The sequence below is a fragment of the Lottia gigantea genome (assembly GCF_000327385.1).
Source record: "Lottia gigantea unplaced genomic scaffold LOTGIsca_138, whole genome shotgun sequence".
Lineage (NCBI taxonomy): Eukaryota > Metazoa > Mollusca > Gastropoda > Lottiidae > Lottia > Lottia gigantea.
The window spans coordinates 341758-363225 of record NW_008707580.1 but is presented as its reverse complement, the minus strand read 5'-3'; the positions used below and the strand labels follow the sequence as shown (position 1 = coordinate 363225).

Sequence of the window (21468 nt, the reverse complement as noted above, 5' to 3'; positions counted from 1 at the left end):
CTTCGGTTGAATGGTAACCTGTTAAACTCTCTTAATCTCTATAATTAGGGAACACTGATTTAATCCTGTGCCAGTGCCTTGTGTTCAAACACTCTGAGTGTTTCAACACCGAAGGTACTGGCCAAGCATTTTCGAAACATTCTTAGCGCTAGGATATCCTAGGCTCTTAACTTCTAACACTTTTGAAGAAATCAGTACCTTTGGTTACCTTTGGCCTAATTCCTTGTGGAAAAAATCAGGCTACATATTCTGGAAGTTCTAAATTCAGATTCAGTTTCCAGAATATGTAGCCTGGTTTCTTCAACTTCCACAAGAAATTAGGCCGATTGCAGTCTTTAATACCAAAGGTAATGGCGACGTATTCTCAAAACGATCTTAGTGCTAGGATGTCCTAGGTTCCTATATTCTAACATTGATTCTAGGACATCCTAGCGCTAAGATCGTTTCGAGAATACGTGGCCTGGTTTCTTCAAAACAGTGTTAGAAGTTAAGAGCCTAGGATATCCTAGCGCTAAAATCGTTTCCAGAATAGTCTGGTTTCTTCGCCGTTCACAAGGAATTAGGCCGATTGCAGTCTTTATTCTATTCCAAACGTACTGGTTTCCTCCACGGCCATCACTAACTTCTCGAATAACATATCACATGAAGAATATGGCGGCAAATCTAGTCGATTAAAACACGTATGAGCTCTGTAAAAAAAAATAAAATTATGGAAAGGAAATTAAATAAATGGAGTCCTGCTTTTCTGCACAATGTGGGCTAATGAAGACGGGTAACTACATGCAGGGTGCAATGAGGGAAATTTTGCCAGGACAGCGGCATTAGCCTGCTCTTTTTCCATTTCCAACTGTTGAGGAATCTTTAACATGTACAGCCTGTAGCACACGGGGCCTCGGTTTATTGTCCCATCTGAACAACTAAACGCTTTTTCCATGTCAGCCCCTCTTACCTACATCACTGACAGGGGGAAACCGGGTTGAAAAATCTGAAGGTATTATCTCGACCTATGCAAGGATTGAACCCTTCAGGTTAGTGAGCAAGCGTCTAACTCACTGAGCCACTGCGGCTCCCAGAGAAAAAGTGGAATATGAAAGAATATTTGCGTTCTGTTCGATACATAACAACGTTCTTACCTTGGTAAACTTGTGGTTTTACCCCATTTTTCAATACAGAATTTTCTCGGACCATTACTTCCTCTTAAAGCTGAAAACCCCTCGTACGGAATACTGGACGTTCCTGTTACAAACTAAAAATAGATCAACGAATTAAAAATAAAAACGTAAAATTTACATAAATTTCTGGTAATGAAATATATTTGTGCAAATCAGGGTGCTAAATATCCTTATTTATGATAAAATGGCCGGTTTTGGTAAACCAAGTTAGTTCTTGATTTACCAAATGGTCGCCTCACTGTATTGGAAACCGGCCATTTTATCATAAATAAAGATATTTAGCGCCCTGATTTGCATAAATATCATACAACTCTTCCATTCCGTTAAAACTAAGCAATATAAGATGTAGTAAAGAGTTTTGTAAGGCAACGTTGAAGCAAAATGTAAGTGAGTTAGCAATTTTTAGTTATAAATGCCGCCATCTTGTAAGGGGAGATAACACATATTATTATGTTATTGTGGTCTGGTGGTAGGTTGGTTACGAAATCTCTTGCGGGAGGTGTGTCATTTACAGTTAATTCTTTCTGGAAGAATTGGAATGTCCGAAAATAGAAGTCAAAGGTGTCCCTGATATACATACAAAGGCTAGAAAACCTCTTTCCAATCTCTTTAACAAGAACCACAGACGTCTGATTGAAAATTAGAATGGTGTAAATTGATACTATCAGTGTCCCTGATATACATACAAAGGCTAGAAAACCTCTTTCCAATCTCTTTAAAGTGTATGACATTAACATTTCGTGAAGTTACTTGGTCCTATTAGTTATATATCAAATAATTTTGTGGCCAGTAGAGTTTCAGTTAGTGTTGAAAAAAAAAAGGATTTAACATACCTGAAGTAAACGCAGACGTCTCTCATTATCAAACTTCGAAATGGCCGTCCAAAACCACTGTATAACTGGATGTTGATCGTGATACCCTACAAAATATTAATTATTATTCTATATTACCATCTTTATGCTTTATTCTATTTGGGATAATGAATGCAGTGTGCAATGAGGGAAATTTTGCCAAGATAGTGGTATTAGCCTGTTTTCTTTCGATGTCCAACTGTCGAGTATTCTTTTTGGGCTAATGAAGACAGGCAAAGCCATGCAGTGTGCAATGAGGGAAATTTTGCCAGGATAGTGGTATTAGCCTATTCTCTTTCGATGTCCAACTGTCGAGTATTCTTTTTGGGCTAATGAAGACAGGCAAAGCCATGCAGTGTGCAATGAGGGAAATTTTGCCAGGATAGTGGTATTAGCCTATTCTCTTTCGATGTCCAACTGTCGAGTATTCTTTTTGGGCTAATGAAGACAGGCAAAGCCATGCAGTGTGCAATGAGGAAAATTTTGCCAGGATAGTGGTATTAGCCTATTCTCTTTCGATGTCCAACTGTCGAGTATTCTTTTTGGGCTCATGAAGACAGGCAATGTCATGCAGTGTGCAATGAGGGAAATTTTGCCAGGAAAGTGGCATTGACCTACTCTTTTTTCGATTTCCAACTGTCGAGGGATCTTTAACATGTACAGTCTGTAGCACACGGGGCCCTCGGTTTATTGTCCCATCTGAATGACTAGACTCTTTTTCCATGTCAGCCCCTCTTACCTGCATCACTGACAGGGGGAAACTGGGTTGAAAAATCTGAAGGTATTATCTCGACTGGACCCTAGACCTTCAGGTTTACAAGAAAGAGTTGGTCCTAAAGAAAATCTCTTTACAATCTCTTTAACAAGAACCACAGACGTCTGATTGAAAATTAGAATGATGTAAATTGATGCTATCAGTGTCCCTAATACACAAAAAAAATTTAGAAAACCTCTTTACAATCTCTTTAACAAGAACCACAGATGTCTGATTGAAAATTAGAATGGTGTAAATTGATGCTATCAGTGTCTCTGATACACATAAAAAATATAGAAAACATCTTTACAATCTCTTTAACAAGAATCACAGACGTCTGATTGAAAATTAGAATGGTGTAAATTGATGCTATCAGTGTCTCTGATACACATAAAAAATTTAGAAAACCTCTTTACAATCTCTTTAATAAATATAATAATTATCAAACCTGATCTATATTCTGTATTTTTTCTCCAGTCTGCGATATCAATCTCCACGGTTCCAGCTATCACTAATTCCAACTCGCGAGCATCAAATATTGACACGATACGAGCTTCTACAACCTACAGATACACAAAACATTTACTTAGAATTATGGTGTCAATACTATATATTCTAAATGTGGTTTTTGGGGAGGGTTGTAGCATTGTTGGTTAGAGTGTTGAAATCTTTACATGATACGAACTTCTACAACCTACAGGTACATAAAACATTTACTCAGAATTATGGTGTCAATACTATATATTCTAAATTTGGGGAAGGGTTGTAGCACCATTGGTTAGAGTGATTGAATCTTAAAATGATGTACATGGAGGTTGTTCCATCCGATGACCATGAATAAATCAATTTCCACTCATAATTCCAGTCGACCCAACTGTCAACGAGAGTGGATAATCCAGGAAAGATACATATCAGGGCTGTTGTTTTATCTGTATTTGCCCATTGTGTCTGATTGAAGCTCCAAAATGACTCACAGCAATTTTTATCTTTAGGACATTTTCTATGCAAATTTGTTTCTTTTTTACAGTTTTTTAGGGTTTTAGGGATAGACTTAAGTTGTACCATCGCGCAGTGTATTTAAAATTTGACCAAACTATCATTCTGTCTTTTATTTTTAAAATAGCCACTTCAGTTAGGGTCTAACGACAGCCCTCATTAATGTTCGTCATGTTAACCTTTTGACCTAACTTGATGACGTCTGCTTAAACCAATCAAATTTCTAGGTCTAACAACAGCCCTCTAGACGGGCCACTTGAGCATTCGTCAAAAATTAACCTTTTGACCTTTGCTTCTGCCCTCTCCAGCATTTTGTGTGAAAATATCCAGGGAAAAATAAAATTTGATGACAAACCTCGTGGAATCCTCGAATTAAACTTTCTATCTGTTCAGAAACACCTCGTTCTAATCTCCATTTCGCCATTTTTTCTGTATATTCTTTTTTGTTTCTTTCCGTGACTGGTAATTTACTTCCACCTTGTTTTAATTCTCTTTCTGTTACCTAGCAACAGATTTTCATTTTTAAAAAAGTGCTCAATACATCAATAGTACAATCTTTTGACCAATTTCAGCCTGCCTCCCTACTATAGAGGTATATAGAAATATCAATACAGAACCTGAAACATGTTGTTATTCAGAGTTTCAAGCAATGATCTACAGACAACTAAAACAGAACCTGATCTATTTCTGTAGAATTGCAAGAACCACAGACATCTGATTGAAAATTAGAATGATGTAAATTGATGCTATCAGTGTCTCTGATACACATAAAAAATGTAGAAAACTTCTTTACAATCTCTTTAACAAGAACCACAGACATCTGATTGAAAATTAGAATGATGTAAATTGATGCTATCAGTGTCTCTGATACACATAAAAAATTAAGAAAACCTCTTTACAATCACTTTAACAAGAACCACAGACATCTGATTGAAAATTAGAATGATGTAAATTGATGTTATCAGTGTCCCTGATACACATAAAAAATTTAGAAAACTTCTTTACAATCTCTTTAACAAGAACCACAGACGTCTGATTGAAAATTAGAATGGTGTAAATTGATGCTATCAGTGTCCCTGATACACATAAAAAATTTAGAAAACTTCTTTACAATCTCTTTAACAAGAACCACAGACATCTGATTGAAAATTAGAATGGTGTAAATTGATGCTATCAGTGTCCAAATCAAAGACCTTGATATTTTACAGGTTGAACTATTGAAATTTTAATTCAAATGATTTCACGGCATTTTCTACGTGACCCAAAATAAAAACCAACCTGTCCGAAGACTTCCTCGCTAACAGAGAAAGTTAAATCTAAATCTGATTCTGTAATGTCGTTATCTTTTATCCATAATAAACTTTGGTAAAACTCAGCATCTATTGTTTCAACATCTTCTAACGACCAAGGCCTAGGAAATAAAATATAAAATCATTTGAATCTACAGTTCTCGTAACTTTGAGCCTGTTTTAAACATTATTTAAATAAGGTACAATTTTGAAAACCAAGCCACGTATTTACGAAATGATCTTAGCGCTAGGATGTCCTAGGTTCTTATCATCTAACATTGATTCTAGGATTTCCTAGGTTCTTATCTTCTAACATTGATTCTAGGATTTCCTAAGTTCTTATCATCTAACATTGATTCTAGGATATCCTAAGTTCTTATCTTCTAACATTGATTCTAGGATATCCTAGGTTCTTATCTTCTAACATTGATTCTAGGATATCCTAGGTTCTTATCATCTAACATTGATTCTAGGATATCCTAGGTTCTTATCTTCTAACATTGATTCTAGGATATCCTAGGTTCTTATCATCTAACATTGCTTCTAGGATATCCTAGGTTCTTATCTTATAACATTGATTCTAGGATATCCTAGGTTCTTATCTTCTAACATTGATTCTAGGACATCCTAGGTTCTTATCTTCTAACATTGATTCTAGGATATCCTAGGTTCTTATCTTCTAACATTGATTCTAGGATATCCTAGGTTCTTATCTTCTAACATTGATTCTAGGATATCCTAGGTTCTTATCTTCTAACATTGATTCTAGGATATCCTAGGTTCTTATCTTCTAACATTGATTCTAGGACATCCTAGGTTCTTATCTTCTAACATTGATTCTAGGACATCATAGCGCTAAAATCTTTTTGAGAATATGTGGCCTGGTCCATGTTTCAGAAAATAATTTTTGGTTACTATTTAAAATCAGATGAAAATTTCCTTTCGTTTTTATTTTTCATCCGTCTCCATGGTTATCCTTGAACTCGAACGAACACAACCAAGCCAATCCAATCTTGTCAGTGATTGGTTCAAACTGTAGCCATATTGCCTCAATTATATATAAAAAAAGGCTAACTAATTAAAATCGTACCATTTTTTATTATTTGCTTTTAATTTTAATATGGCCACTTCCGTTAGGGTCTAACGACAGTACTTGATCTGAACGTTTGCAAATTAACCTTTGGACTCAATGAGGTCTGCTTTAACCAATCAAATTTCTACCTTCTCAAACGCTGGCATTTTGTGATTCAGTGTTGATCAGGTTAGGTCAAAAGGTTACTTTGACAATATTCAAGAGGGCTGTCTTTAGACCCTAACTGAAGTGGCTATATCAAAAATAAAGAACGGAACGAAAGTTTGATCTAATTTCAAAATGGATGACTTACACTCGCAGTATAAATTTATAAAATGGACGAGTAAAAAAAGCGTCTAATAAATATTGATGTACCAGGGCGAGGCCAAGAACTCTTCCTGCGAATCGAAACCTGAAAAATACCAAAAAAATTTACAATACATATCAATGTCTACAAATATCTAATTGCCTTTGTAATAGCTACGTCATAAAACACTTAATTTTAGTGGAATTACAGGAACCACAGACGTCTGATTGAAAATTGGAATGATGTAAATTGATGCTATCAGTGTCTCTGATACACATAAAAAATTTAGAAAACCTCTTTACAATCTCTTTAAAAAGAACCACAGACGTCTGATTGAAAATTAGAATGATGTAAATTGATGCTATCAGTGTCCCTGATACACATAAAAAATTTAGAAAACCTCTTTACAATCCCTTTTAATCAAAACGATTTAAAATTTCCAGTCATCTGATTGGTCAATCATGAAAACAGATTTGTAAATTTAGTTTTATTATCCAATCAGATTACTGTATTTCTTAAAATCTGGATTTTTAGTATAGTTTGGTTAGGTTTTTGAGAATTGTGCCTGTTTAGAAAAATACTTTACAATTAATTATATACAATAAGAAAATAATGATATGATTAAGAATACATGATAATTCATTAGAAACACCAATTAATCAAATAGTTTTCTTAATTTGACACTCAAAAATAAGGAAACCCATCTTTAATTATATGCAATAAGAACATAATGATATGATTAAGAATACATGATAATTCATTAGAAACATCAATTAATCAAATAGTTTGCTTAATTTGACACTAAAAAATAAGGAAACCCATCTTTAAGAGTTCAAAATAGAATTTACCAACCATTCATGAGCGTTTTCTACGAAAGCTGACATTGGGCTGATTTGTACAGTATATGTGTCATTCGCCGAATATTCAAATAGTCCGTAATACGGGTTGAATAACTCGCGAGATAACAGGAAGAAGAATTCTCTGGAGGGTCCGCCATAATCTAACCTGAAAAATACAAAACAGAATTATGAGGTGAAATTCGGGGAAGGGTTGTAGTTCAGTAAGTTAGAGTGTAGGAATCTTTACATGATGTCATTTGCTTGGCTAGAATTTTGAAGACAGACTGTAGCGCACTCGGTTAGAGTGCTAAAATCTTATTATGACGTCATGAAGTTTAGGGAGGATGGGCTGCAAGAAGCAAGTTTGCTTGGTCGAGCAAATGGTGGTCGTGGGTTCCAATCTCGGTCAGTGGGTGATAGTCAGGTGACCTTGAATAAGTCATCTGTCATCATTATTTCAGTCAACCCAGCTGTAAATGGGTACAGATAATCTGTGAAAGATCAATACCAAGAGGTTTGACCAAGGACCAGCTGGTAGAAAGGATCCTTAACTGTGAACCTAAGTTGTTATCCTTGTAAAATCAATACCAAGAGGTTTGGTCAAGGACCAGCTGGTAGAAAGGATCCTTGTGAACCTAAGTTATTATCCTTGTAAAATCATTACCAAGAGGTTTGACCAAGGATCAGCTGGTAGAAAGGATCCTTGTGAACCTAAGTTGTTATCCTTGTAAAATCATCACCTAGAGGTTTGGTCAAGGACCAGCTGGTAGAAAGGATACTTGTGAACCTAAGTTGTTATCCTTGAAAAAAATTCAAAACTAACCCTTCATGATCTCTCCTTACAGTTAATCTGAAAAAAAAACCGAACATTTCTTAAACAATAAACAGGCAAAAAGAAAATCTTCCGCCTAATTGGGCTAATGAAGACTGTCGAGGGATCTTGGGCCTTGGTTTATTGTCCCATCTGAATGACTAGACTCTTTTTCCATATCAGCCTCTCTTACCTACATCACTGACAGGGGGAAACAGGGTTGAAAAATCTGAAGGTATTATCTCAACCTATGCTGGGATTGAATCCTAGACCTTCAGGTTAGCAAGCAAGCATCTAACTCACTGACAGGGGGAAACTGGGTTGAAAAATCTGAAGGTATTATCTCAACCTATGCTGGGATTGAATCCTAGACCTTCAGGTTAGCAAGCAAGTGTCTAACTCACTGACAGGGGGAAACTGGGTTGAAAAATCTGAAGGTATTATCTCAACCTATGCTGAGATTGAACCCTGGACCTTCAGATTAGCGAGCAAGCGTCTAACTCACTGACAGTGGGAAACTGGGTTGAAAAATCTGAAGGTATTATCTTGACCTATGCTAGCATTGAACCCTAGACCTTCAGGTTAGCGAGCAAGCGTGTAACTTACTGACAGGGGAAAACTGGGTTGAAAAATCTGAAGGTATTAACTTGAACCCTGGACCTTCAGGTTAGCGAGCAAGCATCTAACTCACTGAGTCTTGAATCAGAGATCTTAAAAAATATTGAACTTACTTTAATTTTCCAGGGCCTTGACCATAACCTTTTGATTCTAATTTTCTATAAAAATTGCGTAATTTAGCGTGGAAGTCACGTTTATATGGGGCAGGTACTCTGGCAGGCGCTCGCTGGACAGCTAAAAAAAAAAAAAAAAATATTCCACATTTTCCATTTTTAGGCATTTTGCAGGAGACTCAATTCTGTCATTATTGATTCATATCAAATGAAACCAAATGGAGTTTTACGTCCTACTTTTCTGCACCATGTGGACTAATGAAGACAGGCAACGCCATGCAGTGTGCAACGAGTGAAATTTCGCCATCATATAACAAGTCTTATTTCATATTTTTTAATTTTTAGAAAATTGGCCATTCATGTCTGAAAACTCAAAGAACGGTTACATACCAGGAGAATTTTGGGGCGAACCTTGATTGGTGTCTACAACAGGATTTTTTAAAGATTGGGGTATGTAGGACATGATATCTTGCTCAAAAACGCTGAAAAAAAAATATTACAATATTAGTTGAAATAAGGAATCTATGATAACAACTCAGGTTCACGAGGATCCTTTCTACCAGCTGGTCCTTGGTCAAACCTCTTGGTAATGATTTTACAAGGATAACAACTTAGGTTCACAAGGATCCTGTCTACCAGCTGATCCTTGGTCAAACCTCTTGGTAATGATTTTACAAGGATAACAACTTAGGTTCACAAGGATCCTTTCTACCAGCTGGTCCTTGGTCAAACCTCTTGGTAATGATTTTACAAGGATAACAACTTAGGTTCACAAGGATCCTGTCTACCAGCTGATCCTTGGTCAAACCTCTTGGTATTGATTTTACAAGGATAATAACTTAGGTTCACGAGGATCCTTTCTACCAGCTGATCCTTGGCCAAACCTCTTGGTATTGATTTTACAAGGATAACAACCTAGGTTCACAAGGATCCTTTTTACCAGCTGGTTCTTGGTTAAACCTCTTGGTATTGATTTTACAAGGATAACAACTTAGGTTCACAAGGATCCTTTTTACCAGCTGGTTCTTGGTTAAACCTCTTGGTAATGATTTTACAAGGATAACAACTTAGGTTCACGAGTATCCTTTCTACCAGCTAGTCCTTGGCCAAACCTCTTGGTAATGATTTTACAAGGATAACAACTTAGGTTCACAAGGATCCTGTCTACCAGCTGATCCTTGGTCAAACCTCTTGGTATTGATTTGCTCTGTACCCTTTACAGCTGGAATGTAAGGAGTTATGAGCTTTCACATGCTGACCGTGATTAGAACCCACGACCACCATTTGTTTAACCTAACCAAGAGAACAACTTCATGTAAAGGTTTCGACACTCTAACCAATTTTGCCACAACCCATCCTCAAAATACATCTTGTTAAGACAGGGGTTTACTTTATATTACCCTTTAAAGATCTATGATCTATAACCATGGAGAGCCCTCCTTTGACAAATTATTTTGCCCCTAATCCCTGCCTTCTCCCTTCCTCCATCTCTGTCCCCACCCCACACACCACTGGTTCTACCTACCTCAATAATATAGTTAGGTCTATATCATTACATAATCTATCCAACGCTTCAATCCCATGATTCTTTATCTTGTGTATTTTATCGCGTAGGGAACTGTTGCCGCTGTACGAGGCGTATTTTTCTTTTAAAATGTCGTCGATTTCCGGCTGGCGTAAAAATAATACCACTTTTTCATTATAGGCTGAAGTATAAAATACAATTTAATATTAGGGCCAACTCTTGAAAGCACTGGCTGTGGACAGAGATTATAAAGAAGTTTTCTTGAAGGGTCTTATGTGATAAAGCATATTTAGTGACGTCATCAAAAACTTAGTTTTAGTGGAATTGCAGGAACCACAGACGTCTGATTGAAAATTGGAATGGTGTAAATTGATGCTATCAGTGTCCCTGATAAACATAAAAAATTTAGAAAACCTCTTAGCGTGCACGAGCCTTAAAGGGTATGTACCATTTTTTATATTTACCTGAGGGTATTAGATTATTGGTTTCTGCCACGCCTTGTCTCGGTGGGGGTACAGGCTGAAATAAAAAAAAAAAATTATATCAAGGATCCTACTTTTCCGCACCATGTGGGCTAATGAAGAAAAGCAACGCCATGCAGGGTGCAATGAGGAAAATTTTGCTAGGACATCAGCATTAGCCTGCTCTTTTTGATTTCCAACTGTCGAGGGATCTTGAACGTGCACAGCCTGTAGCTAAATTCAAAGAAAAAGATTAAAATAACGTGTGGTACTTACAGCGTCTAGTCTGAGAGATTCTCTGGTTGCTCTGTTGGGTCCACGAGCTACTGGTGTTTGTAAGAAATCTGTATTAATCAAAGGAACGTCCGTTGGTAGGCGTGGATCTATAAAAGTTGTTATTTTCATTTTATGATCTATAAAAAATGTCTGAAAAAAAGAGAGAAAATTTTTAATAAGAATTCAATAATTTACTCTAATTTCTACTTTCTGGTTACTTTATCAACATTTTCAACATTATTTAAAATAAAAATTAGCTAGGTTTTCAATCTTTTTCTTTCTATTACCCCCTTCCGAATCCTTGATTGATTGCAATTGGTCGTCTTGATTGTTGAATGGGTTTGATTTCGAGGGAGGGAGGGTTTGATTCTTCCAAAAGTACAGGCCAAGAATGGATCAAATATTTTATTAAGAATTTCTGAGAAAATTTATATATTGGTCTCCATTGTTGAATGGGTTTGATTTTGGGGAGGGAGGGTTTGATTCTTCCAAAAGTACAGGCCAAGAATGGATCAAATATTTTATTATGAATTTCTGAGAAAAGTTATATGGTTGTCTTCATTGTTGAATGGATTTGATTTCGGGGAGGGAGGGCTTGATTCTTCCAAAAGTACAGACCAAGGATGGAACAAATACTTTATTATGAATTTCTGGTCGTCACCATTGTTGAATGGATTTGATTTCGAGGGAGGGATTGTCTGATTCTCCCAAAAGTAAAGGCCAAGACTGAAACTTAGTAATTTGACTAAACGGTCTGAAACTGTTGGGTACTACGAAACATAAAAAATATTACCTTTCCCGTACGATCTAACTTCATCTCCCATCGTCGTGGAACCTCTTTATTAAAATCAGCGAAGAGATTTATAAATAGAACTAGGTCACGATTGTGTTGATATCTATAGCAGAAGACAAATTATATATTTACATCAAATTATATAAAAATTACTGTTTATGACGTCGGAAAAACTTTTATCAATATCTTAGGCCTTTTGTGATATCAAAAATAAACATAGGCTTGCTTTTAGTCTCAGAAGCGAATACGCCCACCAGCAGCTTGATAAAGAGATAAATGTGAACTGTAAAACAAACTCTATATCGTAGCCTGTAGAGTGAGCACGAGCCAAAAAAGTGAAAAAAACAAACGTGATATCAGAATTTTATGCGATATCTCTCAAGAAGTTCATCAGGTCGTCAGCAAATTTAATATTGCACATCTTCATAATGATATTGACACACATACAAACAATCAAAAGAATCAATTGAGAATTGTAGCCTGTAGAGTGAGCACGAGGTAAATGTGTAAACGGACAGACCGATGGACGGACCGACAGGGGCAACTGCAATATACGCCTATAGTTACGTGTGGGCGTATAAAAAAGAATTGCACGACTCAAAGACGTCTGACTGAAAATCAGGACATGTATGGTTTCTATTTGCATCATTCCAATTTTCAGTCAGACGTCTGTTGTTCCTGCAATTCTACTAAAACTAAGCATAATTTGTGCACACGCTGCTAATAATATCTAGACCTTTACGATTAATGACGTCATAAAACACTTAGTTTTAGTAGAATTGCAGGAATCACAGACATCTGATTGAAAATTGGAATTGTGTAAATTGATGCTATCAGTGTCTCTGATACACATATAAAATATAGAAAACCTCTTTACAATCTCTTTAACAAGAACCACAGACGTCTGATTGAAAATTAGAATGGTGTAAATTGATGCTATCAGTGTCTCTGATACACATAAAAAATATAGAAAACCTTTTTACAATCTCTTTAACAAGAACCACAGACGTCTGATTGAAAATTAGAATGATGTAAATTGATGCTATCAGTGTCTCTGATACACATAAAAAATATAGAAAACCTTTTTACAATCTCTTTAACAAGAACCACAGACATCTGATTGAAAATTGGAATGATGTAAATTGATGCTATCAGTGTCTCTGATACACATAAAAAATATAGAAAACCTCTTTACAATCTCTTTAACAAGAACCACAGACGTCTGATTGAAAATTAGAATGGTGTAAATTGATGCTATCAGTGTCCCTGATACACATAACAAATTTAGAAAACCTCTTTACAATCTCTTTAACAAGAACCACAGACGTCTGATTGAAAATTGGAATTGTGTAAATTGATGCTATCAGTGTTCCTGATACACATACAAAATTTGAGAAAACCTTTTTACATTCTCTTTAATAAATTTGATTGAATTGTAGACATTACTGATGTCTGAATTGATAAGTGTTACTGAAGATCACCCACCTATCGAAAGTTTGAGCATCACGTCGAATCCTGGTTACCATGTGTTTTAACTGACCGTTTCTATTATATTCAGAAAGAGCCGCCTGAAAAATCAATTTTATTTACAATGAGGTTTATCGCTTAAGTTTAGCACCATTACAGAAGTTATTTTGAATGGCCACTCACTGAAAAGGGGAAAACAAGATGAAAAATCTGAAGGGTAATACTATGCAGTGTGCAATGAGGGAAATTTTTTCAGCAGCATTAGCCTACTCTTTCAATTTCCAACTGTCAAGGGATCTTTAATGTGCACAGTCTGTAGCAAACGGGGCCTCGGTTTAATGTCCCATCTGAACAACTAGACTCTTTTTCATTGTCAGCCCTTCTTACCTACATCACTGACAGGGTGAAACCGAGTTGAAAAATCTGAAGGTATTATCTTGACCTATGCTGGGATTGAACCCTGGACCTTCAGATTAGCGAGCAAGCGTCTAACTCACTGACAGGGGGAAACTGGGTTGAAAAATCTGAAGGTATTATTTCGATTTATGCTGGGATTGAATCCTGAACCTTCAGGTTAACGAGCAAGCGTCTAACTCACTGACAGGGGGAAACTGGGTTGAAAAATCTGAAGGTATTATTTCGATTTATGCTGGGATTGAATCCTGAACCTTCAGGTTAACGAGCAAGCGTCTAACTCACTGACAGGGGGAAACTGGGTTGAAAAATCTGAAGGTATTATTTCGATTTATGCTGGGATTGAATCCTGAACCTTCAGGTTAGCTAGCAAGCGTCTAACTCACTGACAGGGGGAAACTGGGTTGAAAAATCTGAAGGTATTATCTCAACCTATGCTGGGATTGAACCCTGGACCTTCAAGTTAGCGACCAAGCGTCTAACTATCTGAGCCATCTAACTGAAGGTATTATCTTGACCTATGCTGGCTTTAAATTGTGGACCTCCAGGTTAGCGAGCAAGCGTCTCACAGAGCCAACGTGGCTCCCAACTATTGCAAAATGTAATTAAATGTTTGTCTTACCTCATTCCCTTGCAACATCGGAAAGAAATCGGGTCTCGTTAGGAATTTCACTGCTGGAAGTTTGTAGACAGATCTTTCTGTCGGAGTGACGGTGACTAAACTTTGTGGACTTACTTCTGGTGTTGTTACTAGGGAAAAAGAATAAGCAATTAAGTATACATTTACAAAAGCAGTGGCAGTGGAATAGCTCATTTGAAATATTCAAATTTCTACTATCACTCCCTTCAATGAACAAGTTACACAAACTGGTGTTTATTTTTCTATAAACTGTAGTTTATCACGTGATACTATGACATCATCAAAACACAACAATGACGTAATTTAAGATTTGTGGTAAATTCAAATAACTGATCATATAAAACAGTGAAAATTGTATTAATAAAAGTATCTGAATATAAATATAAGAATTAAACGTTGGTCTCGCTAACATTATTGGTGTGTAAACGCAGTTGACTTCGTCATTTATTCAGTTTGTCATGTGATCAATTGTGTTTACACACCAATAATGCTAGTGAGACCAACGTTTAATTCTTATTTGTCGTCTGCTAGGCGATTTGGTGCTTCCAAAATAACAATTGTAAGAATTTTAAGTTAAAATCAATTTTCAGTAGTCCGTAGATTTTTCTGCATCTGATAAGCCTAATGAAGACAGGATACACCATGCAGTGTACAATGAGGGATATTGCCAGGACAGCGGCATTAGCCTACTCTGTTTTCAATTTCCAACTGTTAAGGGATCTTTAACATGTACAACTAGAAACTTTTTCCATGTCAGCCTCTCTTACCTGTATCACTGACGGGGGGAAACTGGGTTGAAAAATCTGAAGGTATTATCCCAACCTATGCCAGGATTGAACCGTGGACCTTCAGGTTAGTGAGCAAGCATCTAACTCACTGACAGGGGGAAACTGGGTTGAAAAATCTGAAGGTATTATCTCAACCTATACTAGGATTGAACCCTGGACCTTCAGGTTAGCAAGCAAGCATCTAACTCACTGACAGGGGGAAACTAGGTTGAAAAATCTGAAGGTATTATCTCGACCTATGCCAGGATTGAACCCTGGACCTTCAGGTTAGCAAGCAAGCGTCTAACTCACTGACAGGGGAAAACCGGGTTGAAAAATCTGAAGGTATTATCTTGACCTATGCTGGGATTGAACCCTGGACCTTCAGGTTAGCGAGCAAGCATCTAACTCACTGACAGGGGAAAACTGGTATAAAAACTATCTAAATTTCAACTTACAAGCTGGCATATCCATGGGTGTATTTCCAGAACTTGATTCTGGATCTCTTTGGGTGATAGTTCTTCTAATACTTTGATACCTGAAAACAGATTATTCAAAAATATATTGTAAGATTTTCTTTCAGTGTGTTCAATTTTGTCTAAAGCCTTGAGTATGAAAATATCTTAAGGTGGAGGCACACGAGCTGTCTTAGTCAGAGATTTTTGTCACCGACTAGAATCCTGAGTAAAATTTCACGTATGCCTGTTCTTCCATGACAAGATTATCGTGTCCCCGACAGGATTTATAATATTAAACAAGTTTGATAATTGTCTCTGATAGTTTTATCATCTGTAAGACAGACCATCATCATCCAATCAGATTCATTTTCCTTTCAATTACATGATCTTCACGTGATTATCAACATAGTGGAAAACGACCCACTAGAGATTTTTGTCTCCTTGTCTGCCCATGCCAGTCGGTGAAACTGAAGACTCTAGACGGCAACAAAAATCACCGACCAAGATCATTCGTGTGCCTACACTATCAAAGGGATTGTGAAAAGGTTTTCTTAATTTTTTATGTGTATCAGGAACACTGATATCATCAATTTACATCATTCTAATTTTCAATCAGATGTCTGTGGTTCTTGTTAAAGAGATTGTAAAGAGGTTTTCTTAATTTTTTATGTGTATCAGGAACACTGATATCATCAATTTACAACATTCTAATTTTCAATCAGATGTCTGTGGTCCTTGATAAAGAGATTGTAAAGAGGTTTTCTAAATTTTGTATGTGTATCAGAGACACTGATAGCATCAATTTACACCATTCTAATTTTCAATCAGACGTCTGTGGTTCTTGTTAAAGAGATTGTAAAGGGGTTTTCTAAATTTTGTATGTGTATCAGGGACACTGATACCATCAATTTACACCATTCTAATTTTCAATCAGACATCTGTGGTTCTTGTTAAAGAGGTTTTCTAAATTTTTTATGTGTATCAGGGACACTGATAGCATCAATTTACATCATTCTAATTTTCAATCAGACGTCTGTGGTTCTTGTTAAAGAGATTGTTAAGAGGTTTTCTAAATTTTTTATGTGTATCAGGGACACTGAAAGCATCAATTTACATGATTCTAAATTCCAATCAGACGTCTGTGGTTCCTGCAATTCCACTAAAACTAAGTGTTTGATGACGTCACTAATCACAAAATATGCTTTATCACATAAGGTCTTTCCCAATTAGTAAAATTGGTTCTTTTGTTTATAGAATCCTACCTTCTATCGAGTTGTTGTCTTTGTTCCGAGCTGATGGTCGGTCTACGATGTACTGTATGGGTATTAGATAGGGGGCGCTGCCACGTTGTCTGTCTGTTAATATGGTCAATATAAAATATACGGCCGTGACTATCAACTCTGGCTTCCCAACCTGTAACAAATTAAAACATCAGATCAAATAGAGTTTCTACACCTGATGAAGACTAGCAAGCCATGCAGTGTGCAACAGGGGAAAGTTACTCAGGTAGATTTTGGTCTATAGTTTTCATTTGAGCAACCAATGTTAAAGGGACAGATGTGTGCCATTTTTTGACCAATCATACTTTAGTCTCAGAAACGGGAATATTTTAGCTAAGCTAATCAGTAATAGTGTTCACAGCTCACTGTCGAAATTTGAGCCTTCAAATCCATGTGTGTCTAGAATTATCTACGTTTGAAAGTTAAAATGACGACTCGCCTTTTCTTGAGACACTGTCATATATAGAAAAGACATCTATAGAAATAGGAAAAGAAATTCCTAGTTTGAGATATTTTTAAAGGAATTATCCAATTTTCGTACATTTCTAGTTCTTCTGAAGACTGTTTACATATATTCAAAACTAAGAACAACCCCCCAAAATGGCACACCTGTCCCTTTAAGGCCGAACCTCAACGTTGAACAAGATACAAACCTGCAGGAAGTGGATCATCATCAGTAGACGCAACTACACTCGTACTACCACTACTAGCATCAATTACTGGTGAATATTTCGGTCTTCTTGCCGGTACTTTCGGTAACAAACAAGCGTTATTATCACTGGCTGTCGTACCTGTAAAATTCAAATATTAAATCTAAAAAAATATGCCAGAATATAATTTTTGTTTAGTGTCAAATTAAGCAAACTATTTGATTAATTGGTGTTTCTAATGAATTATCATGTATTCTTAATCATATCATTATGTTCTTATTGCATATAATTAAGAGTTTTAACCAATCATAAATGTCCATGTAATTACAGTCTGGATAAACAAAAAAATACTTTTTGACCTTTCTTGATTGGTAACTCATTGGAATTCTGCTGGTAATTCTCTTCTAATTTAGCTAATAATGAATTAATTATGGACATATGAGACAAACTGGTATTTTTCCAAGTCATTAGAACACCTCTACTTTCTATTCATATAAGTTTTAGCATTTTCATTTTCATAAATAAAAATAAGGGAACCCATCTTTAATCAAATTACCTGTAGATGAAGCAACGGATGTCCTCTGACCAGCAGAAGAAGAAGCACCACCAGGGGACTCTGTCCTTCGCGTCTGCCACACAGCGTTGGGGGTCGTTGGGTCTCGACTGTGTCGCGAACTTCCAACACCATCAACAACATCACTATTACGTTTCGGGGTATGTTGACACACAGGTTTACGCACACCTTTACCAGTTGCTATTGGCAACAAGGGAGAAGAGGTCGTTGCCGAGTCTATTTGATGGGTAGGGGTCACATGATCACAACCATGATTCAACACATTTTCTCCCGACACCTCACCACTAGAAGAGGGTCCGGAAATCTGAATTTCCGGTTTTTGGCCGGTCAGTTTGCCCTTTGCCCTTTCGGACCACGATTGCAAATATTGATAAATTTGTTGTCTGTTTTGTTCTTTTTCTTCCTCCGTGAGCACACGATTCCGCGATTTTCCTGGAGTCACGGGAGAATTGTTAAAACTTGCAGAACGTTGAGGCGACGCTCCGATGTGACCTCGTCGTTTCGAATCCAACATCCCCGGACTACGATCTCGCGAGATGTCAACAGGCGAGCAATCTGATTGGTTACTTCCAAACGATCGCATGAGCAAATGTTGAGAAGGCGATTCTGATTGGTTGTTCGAAAGGGCAGAATCTATCGAAGGAACTTTGGCTAATTGATCCGAAAGGCAAGGCATTGAATTTCGGCTGCGACTCTTTTGAATATGTCTTCTAGGCACGTTCGCGATTTCACAAATATCCGAACTAGAGCAGACGCTTGAACGATAGGAATTGTTTGGTGTAGCACTATCTTTTGGTCCCCATGGAAACACTTCATGTTCTTTAGTTTTATCACACGCTCTCTTAGACGCTTCCAAATCACTGGTGGCTTTATCTGAGCTGGAACTCGAAACCCCCAAAGCGCCGGCCGAGGAACCACTGGGATTACCGACAGCAGCATTAGAATTACTCGCTACACCACCCACGGCGCCAAGAACATTTTCCAGGTCTGGTCTAGAATTTTCTCTCGAGCCAATGAATGTTTCCAAGCTGTTGAAACTATGTCTATCACAACTGTCATCGTCCGGCCCCCCTGTGGCTAGCTGCATGTTGATTGGACTATACGTCCTGGGGGGTAGGGGAGGGGGTTCTAACCCCTCTGAAACAGGATTAATAATTTCCCCAGCAGACGTATTCGGACTGCTGGTATTTGAAGAGTTTGAATTTTTTGGGGCCACCTTTTCCATTTTTCTAGGCGGAAGAGGTGGTGCATTAATTTCCATTGATCTGTTATTACGTGGTGGGAGGGGCGGAGCTCTACTTTTGGCGTTATAAGTCCTCGGTGGCAAAGTGGGAGGAGCTATATCCTTATTATACACACACCCTCCTTGATTGACATCCTTCGCTCTAGTCCATGAAGTAGAAAGAACACTGTCAGCTTCACTGTCTACCGATGATTGATGTATGTGAGATGTCAACGGTGTTGAAACTCCGCCCACAGCTCCGCCTATCGCTCCACCCATGGCCCCGCCTACACTATAAGTCTCAGTTAGATCACAAGTATCGCTGTTATTTTGTAATTGTGATGCAGACATCGAAGTCGTACATGTTATGGAACCGCCCGAATTGTCACTCGACGACACGAGAGTCAAAGACGTACCCGAATCCGAACTGTCCGTTTGATTTTGACAGTTGCCACACCCACTAGTGGTAACAGACGTAAAGTTTGTAGTTATAGACGCAGTTGAAATGTTGTCAGACGTCAAACTAGTTTCTGATTTAGCACTTTCGGTCAACACAACGGTTTCCGAATCTGCCACGCGACCTTTTGTTAACGCAGCCATGGAGATGTCATTTTCATGGATGACTTCGGAAGTATTTGCCCAATTGGATTCCGGCATATTGTTGAATCCTGGATCTGTATGTCGATACCGACTGTTTCTGTTATTCTGAACCGATTTATTTTCGTCTAATTCCGATGGTAGCGATGATTTTCTTTGATGGTTTTTACGTTTTCTGGTTTGTTCGTTTTTCACACCTATAATAAAAAAATATTTCGAGAATAAAAAGGTTCTATTTTGACCATTTTTAGATAAAAAGGTTACGGCCGAACTTAAAGGGATAGATGCGCCATTTTGTGTGTTGCTTTGAGACTTGAAAAATGTGTAAATAGTCTTCAGAAGTACTAGAAATGTACGAAAATCACATAATTCCTTTAAAAATATCTCAACCTAGGAATTTTACTCACTATTTCTATAGATGTCTTTTCTATATATCACAGTGTCTCAAGAAAAGACGAGTCGTCATTTCAACTTTCAAACGCGGATAATTCTGGACACACATGGATTTGAAGGCTCAAATTTCGACAGTGAGCTGTGAACACTATTACTGATTGTCTTAGCTAAAAAATTTCGATTCTCAGACTAAAGTATGATTGATAAAAAAAAATGGTGCATCTGTCCCTTTAAAAATCTGAATAATCCGAAATCATACAACCAATATTATGCAACAATCAATTTAAAGCCCTTTTGTTATTTAATTGTTGAAGAACTACGAGTCAGAATTCAAAACAAACATTAAAACCACTAAAAGTTGCAATAAAAAAATACAAAAAAGTTGAGTTTCATGAAAAATGAAACCAAAGATCCAAAGTTATAACCCATATTTAAAGTTATTCAATTGTTGGAGAACTACAAGTCAGATTTCCATTTTGAAAAGTGTTATAGGTAACAAGAAAAGAACTATAACAGTACCTGAGATAACAAGTTGAATGTTAGCTTTAAATTTTAATGTACCGGTACCACTGATATTATCAATTATTGTAACAACTAAAAGTTAGATTTCAATATTGAAAAGTGTTACAGGTAACAAGAAAAGAACTATAACAGTACCTGAGATAATAAGTTGAATGTTAGCTTTAAATTTTAATGTACCACTGATATTATCTGACGGATTTCTTCTCGACAAATCTAAGCTGAAATTACTCGGGCTGAAAATAGATCATATAGTTTTTACTTTTTTAAAGTCGACTCAGCTGTAAATGGATACAGATAATCTAGGAAAGATCAACACCAAGAGTTTTGACCAAGGACCAGCTGGTAGAAAGGATCCTTGTGAACCTAAGTTGTTATCCTTGTAAAATCAATACCAAGAGGTTTGACCTTGGACCAGCTGGTAGAAAGGATCCTTGTGAACCTAAGTTGTTATCCTTGTAAAATCATTACCAAGAGGTTTGACCAAGGATCAGCTGGTAGAAAGAATCCTTGTGAACCTAAGTTGTTATCCTTGTAAAATCATTACCAAGAGGTTTGACCAAGGATCAGCTGGTAGAAAGGATCCTTGTGAACCTAAGTTGTTATCCTT

At 37.0% G+C, this 21468-nt stretch overlaps 1 protein-coding gene across 1 annotated transcript; it reads right to left on the bottom strand.

Moving 5' to 3' along the window:
* Positions 1-577: 577 nt before the first annotated feature.
* LOTGIDRAFT_139648 (hypothetical protein) lies at positions 578-17034 on the bottom strand (the record flags this gene model as incomplete). The annotated part of the gene is made up of 20 exons (XM_009049535.1): positions 578-689; positions 1134-1246; positions 2006-2091; positions 3226-3340; positions 4129-4275; positions 5052-5184; positions 6448-6546; positions 7294-7446; positions 7789-7839; positions 8104-8130; positions 8823-8943; positions 9213-9304; positions 10348-10528; positions 10904-11042; positions 11136-11234; positions 11878-11980; positions 13363-13445; positions 14381-14508; positions 15624-15703; positions 16886-17034. Coding segments are annotated over 20 exons (2211 nt in total), but the record flags the coding sequence as incomplete, so codon positions are not given.
* Positions 17035-21468: the final 4434 nt, after the last annotated feature.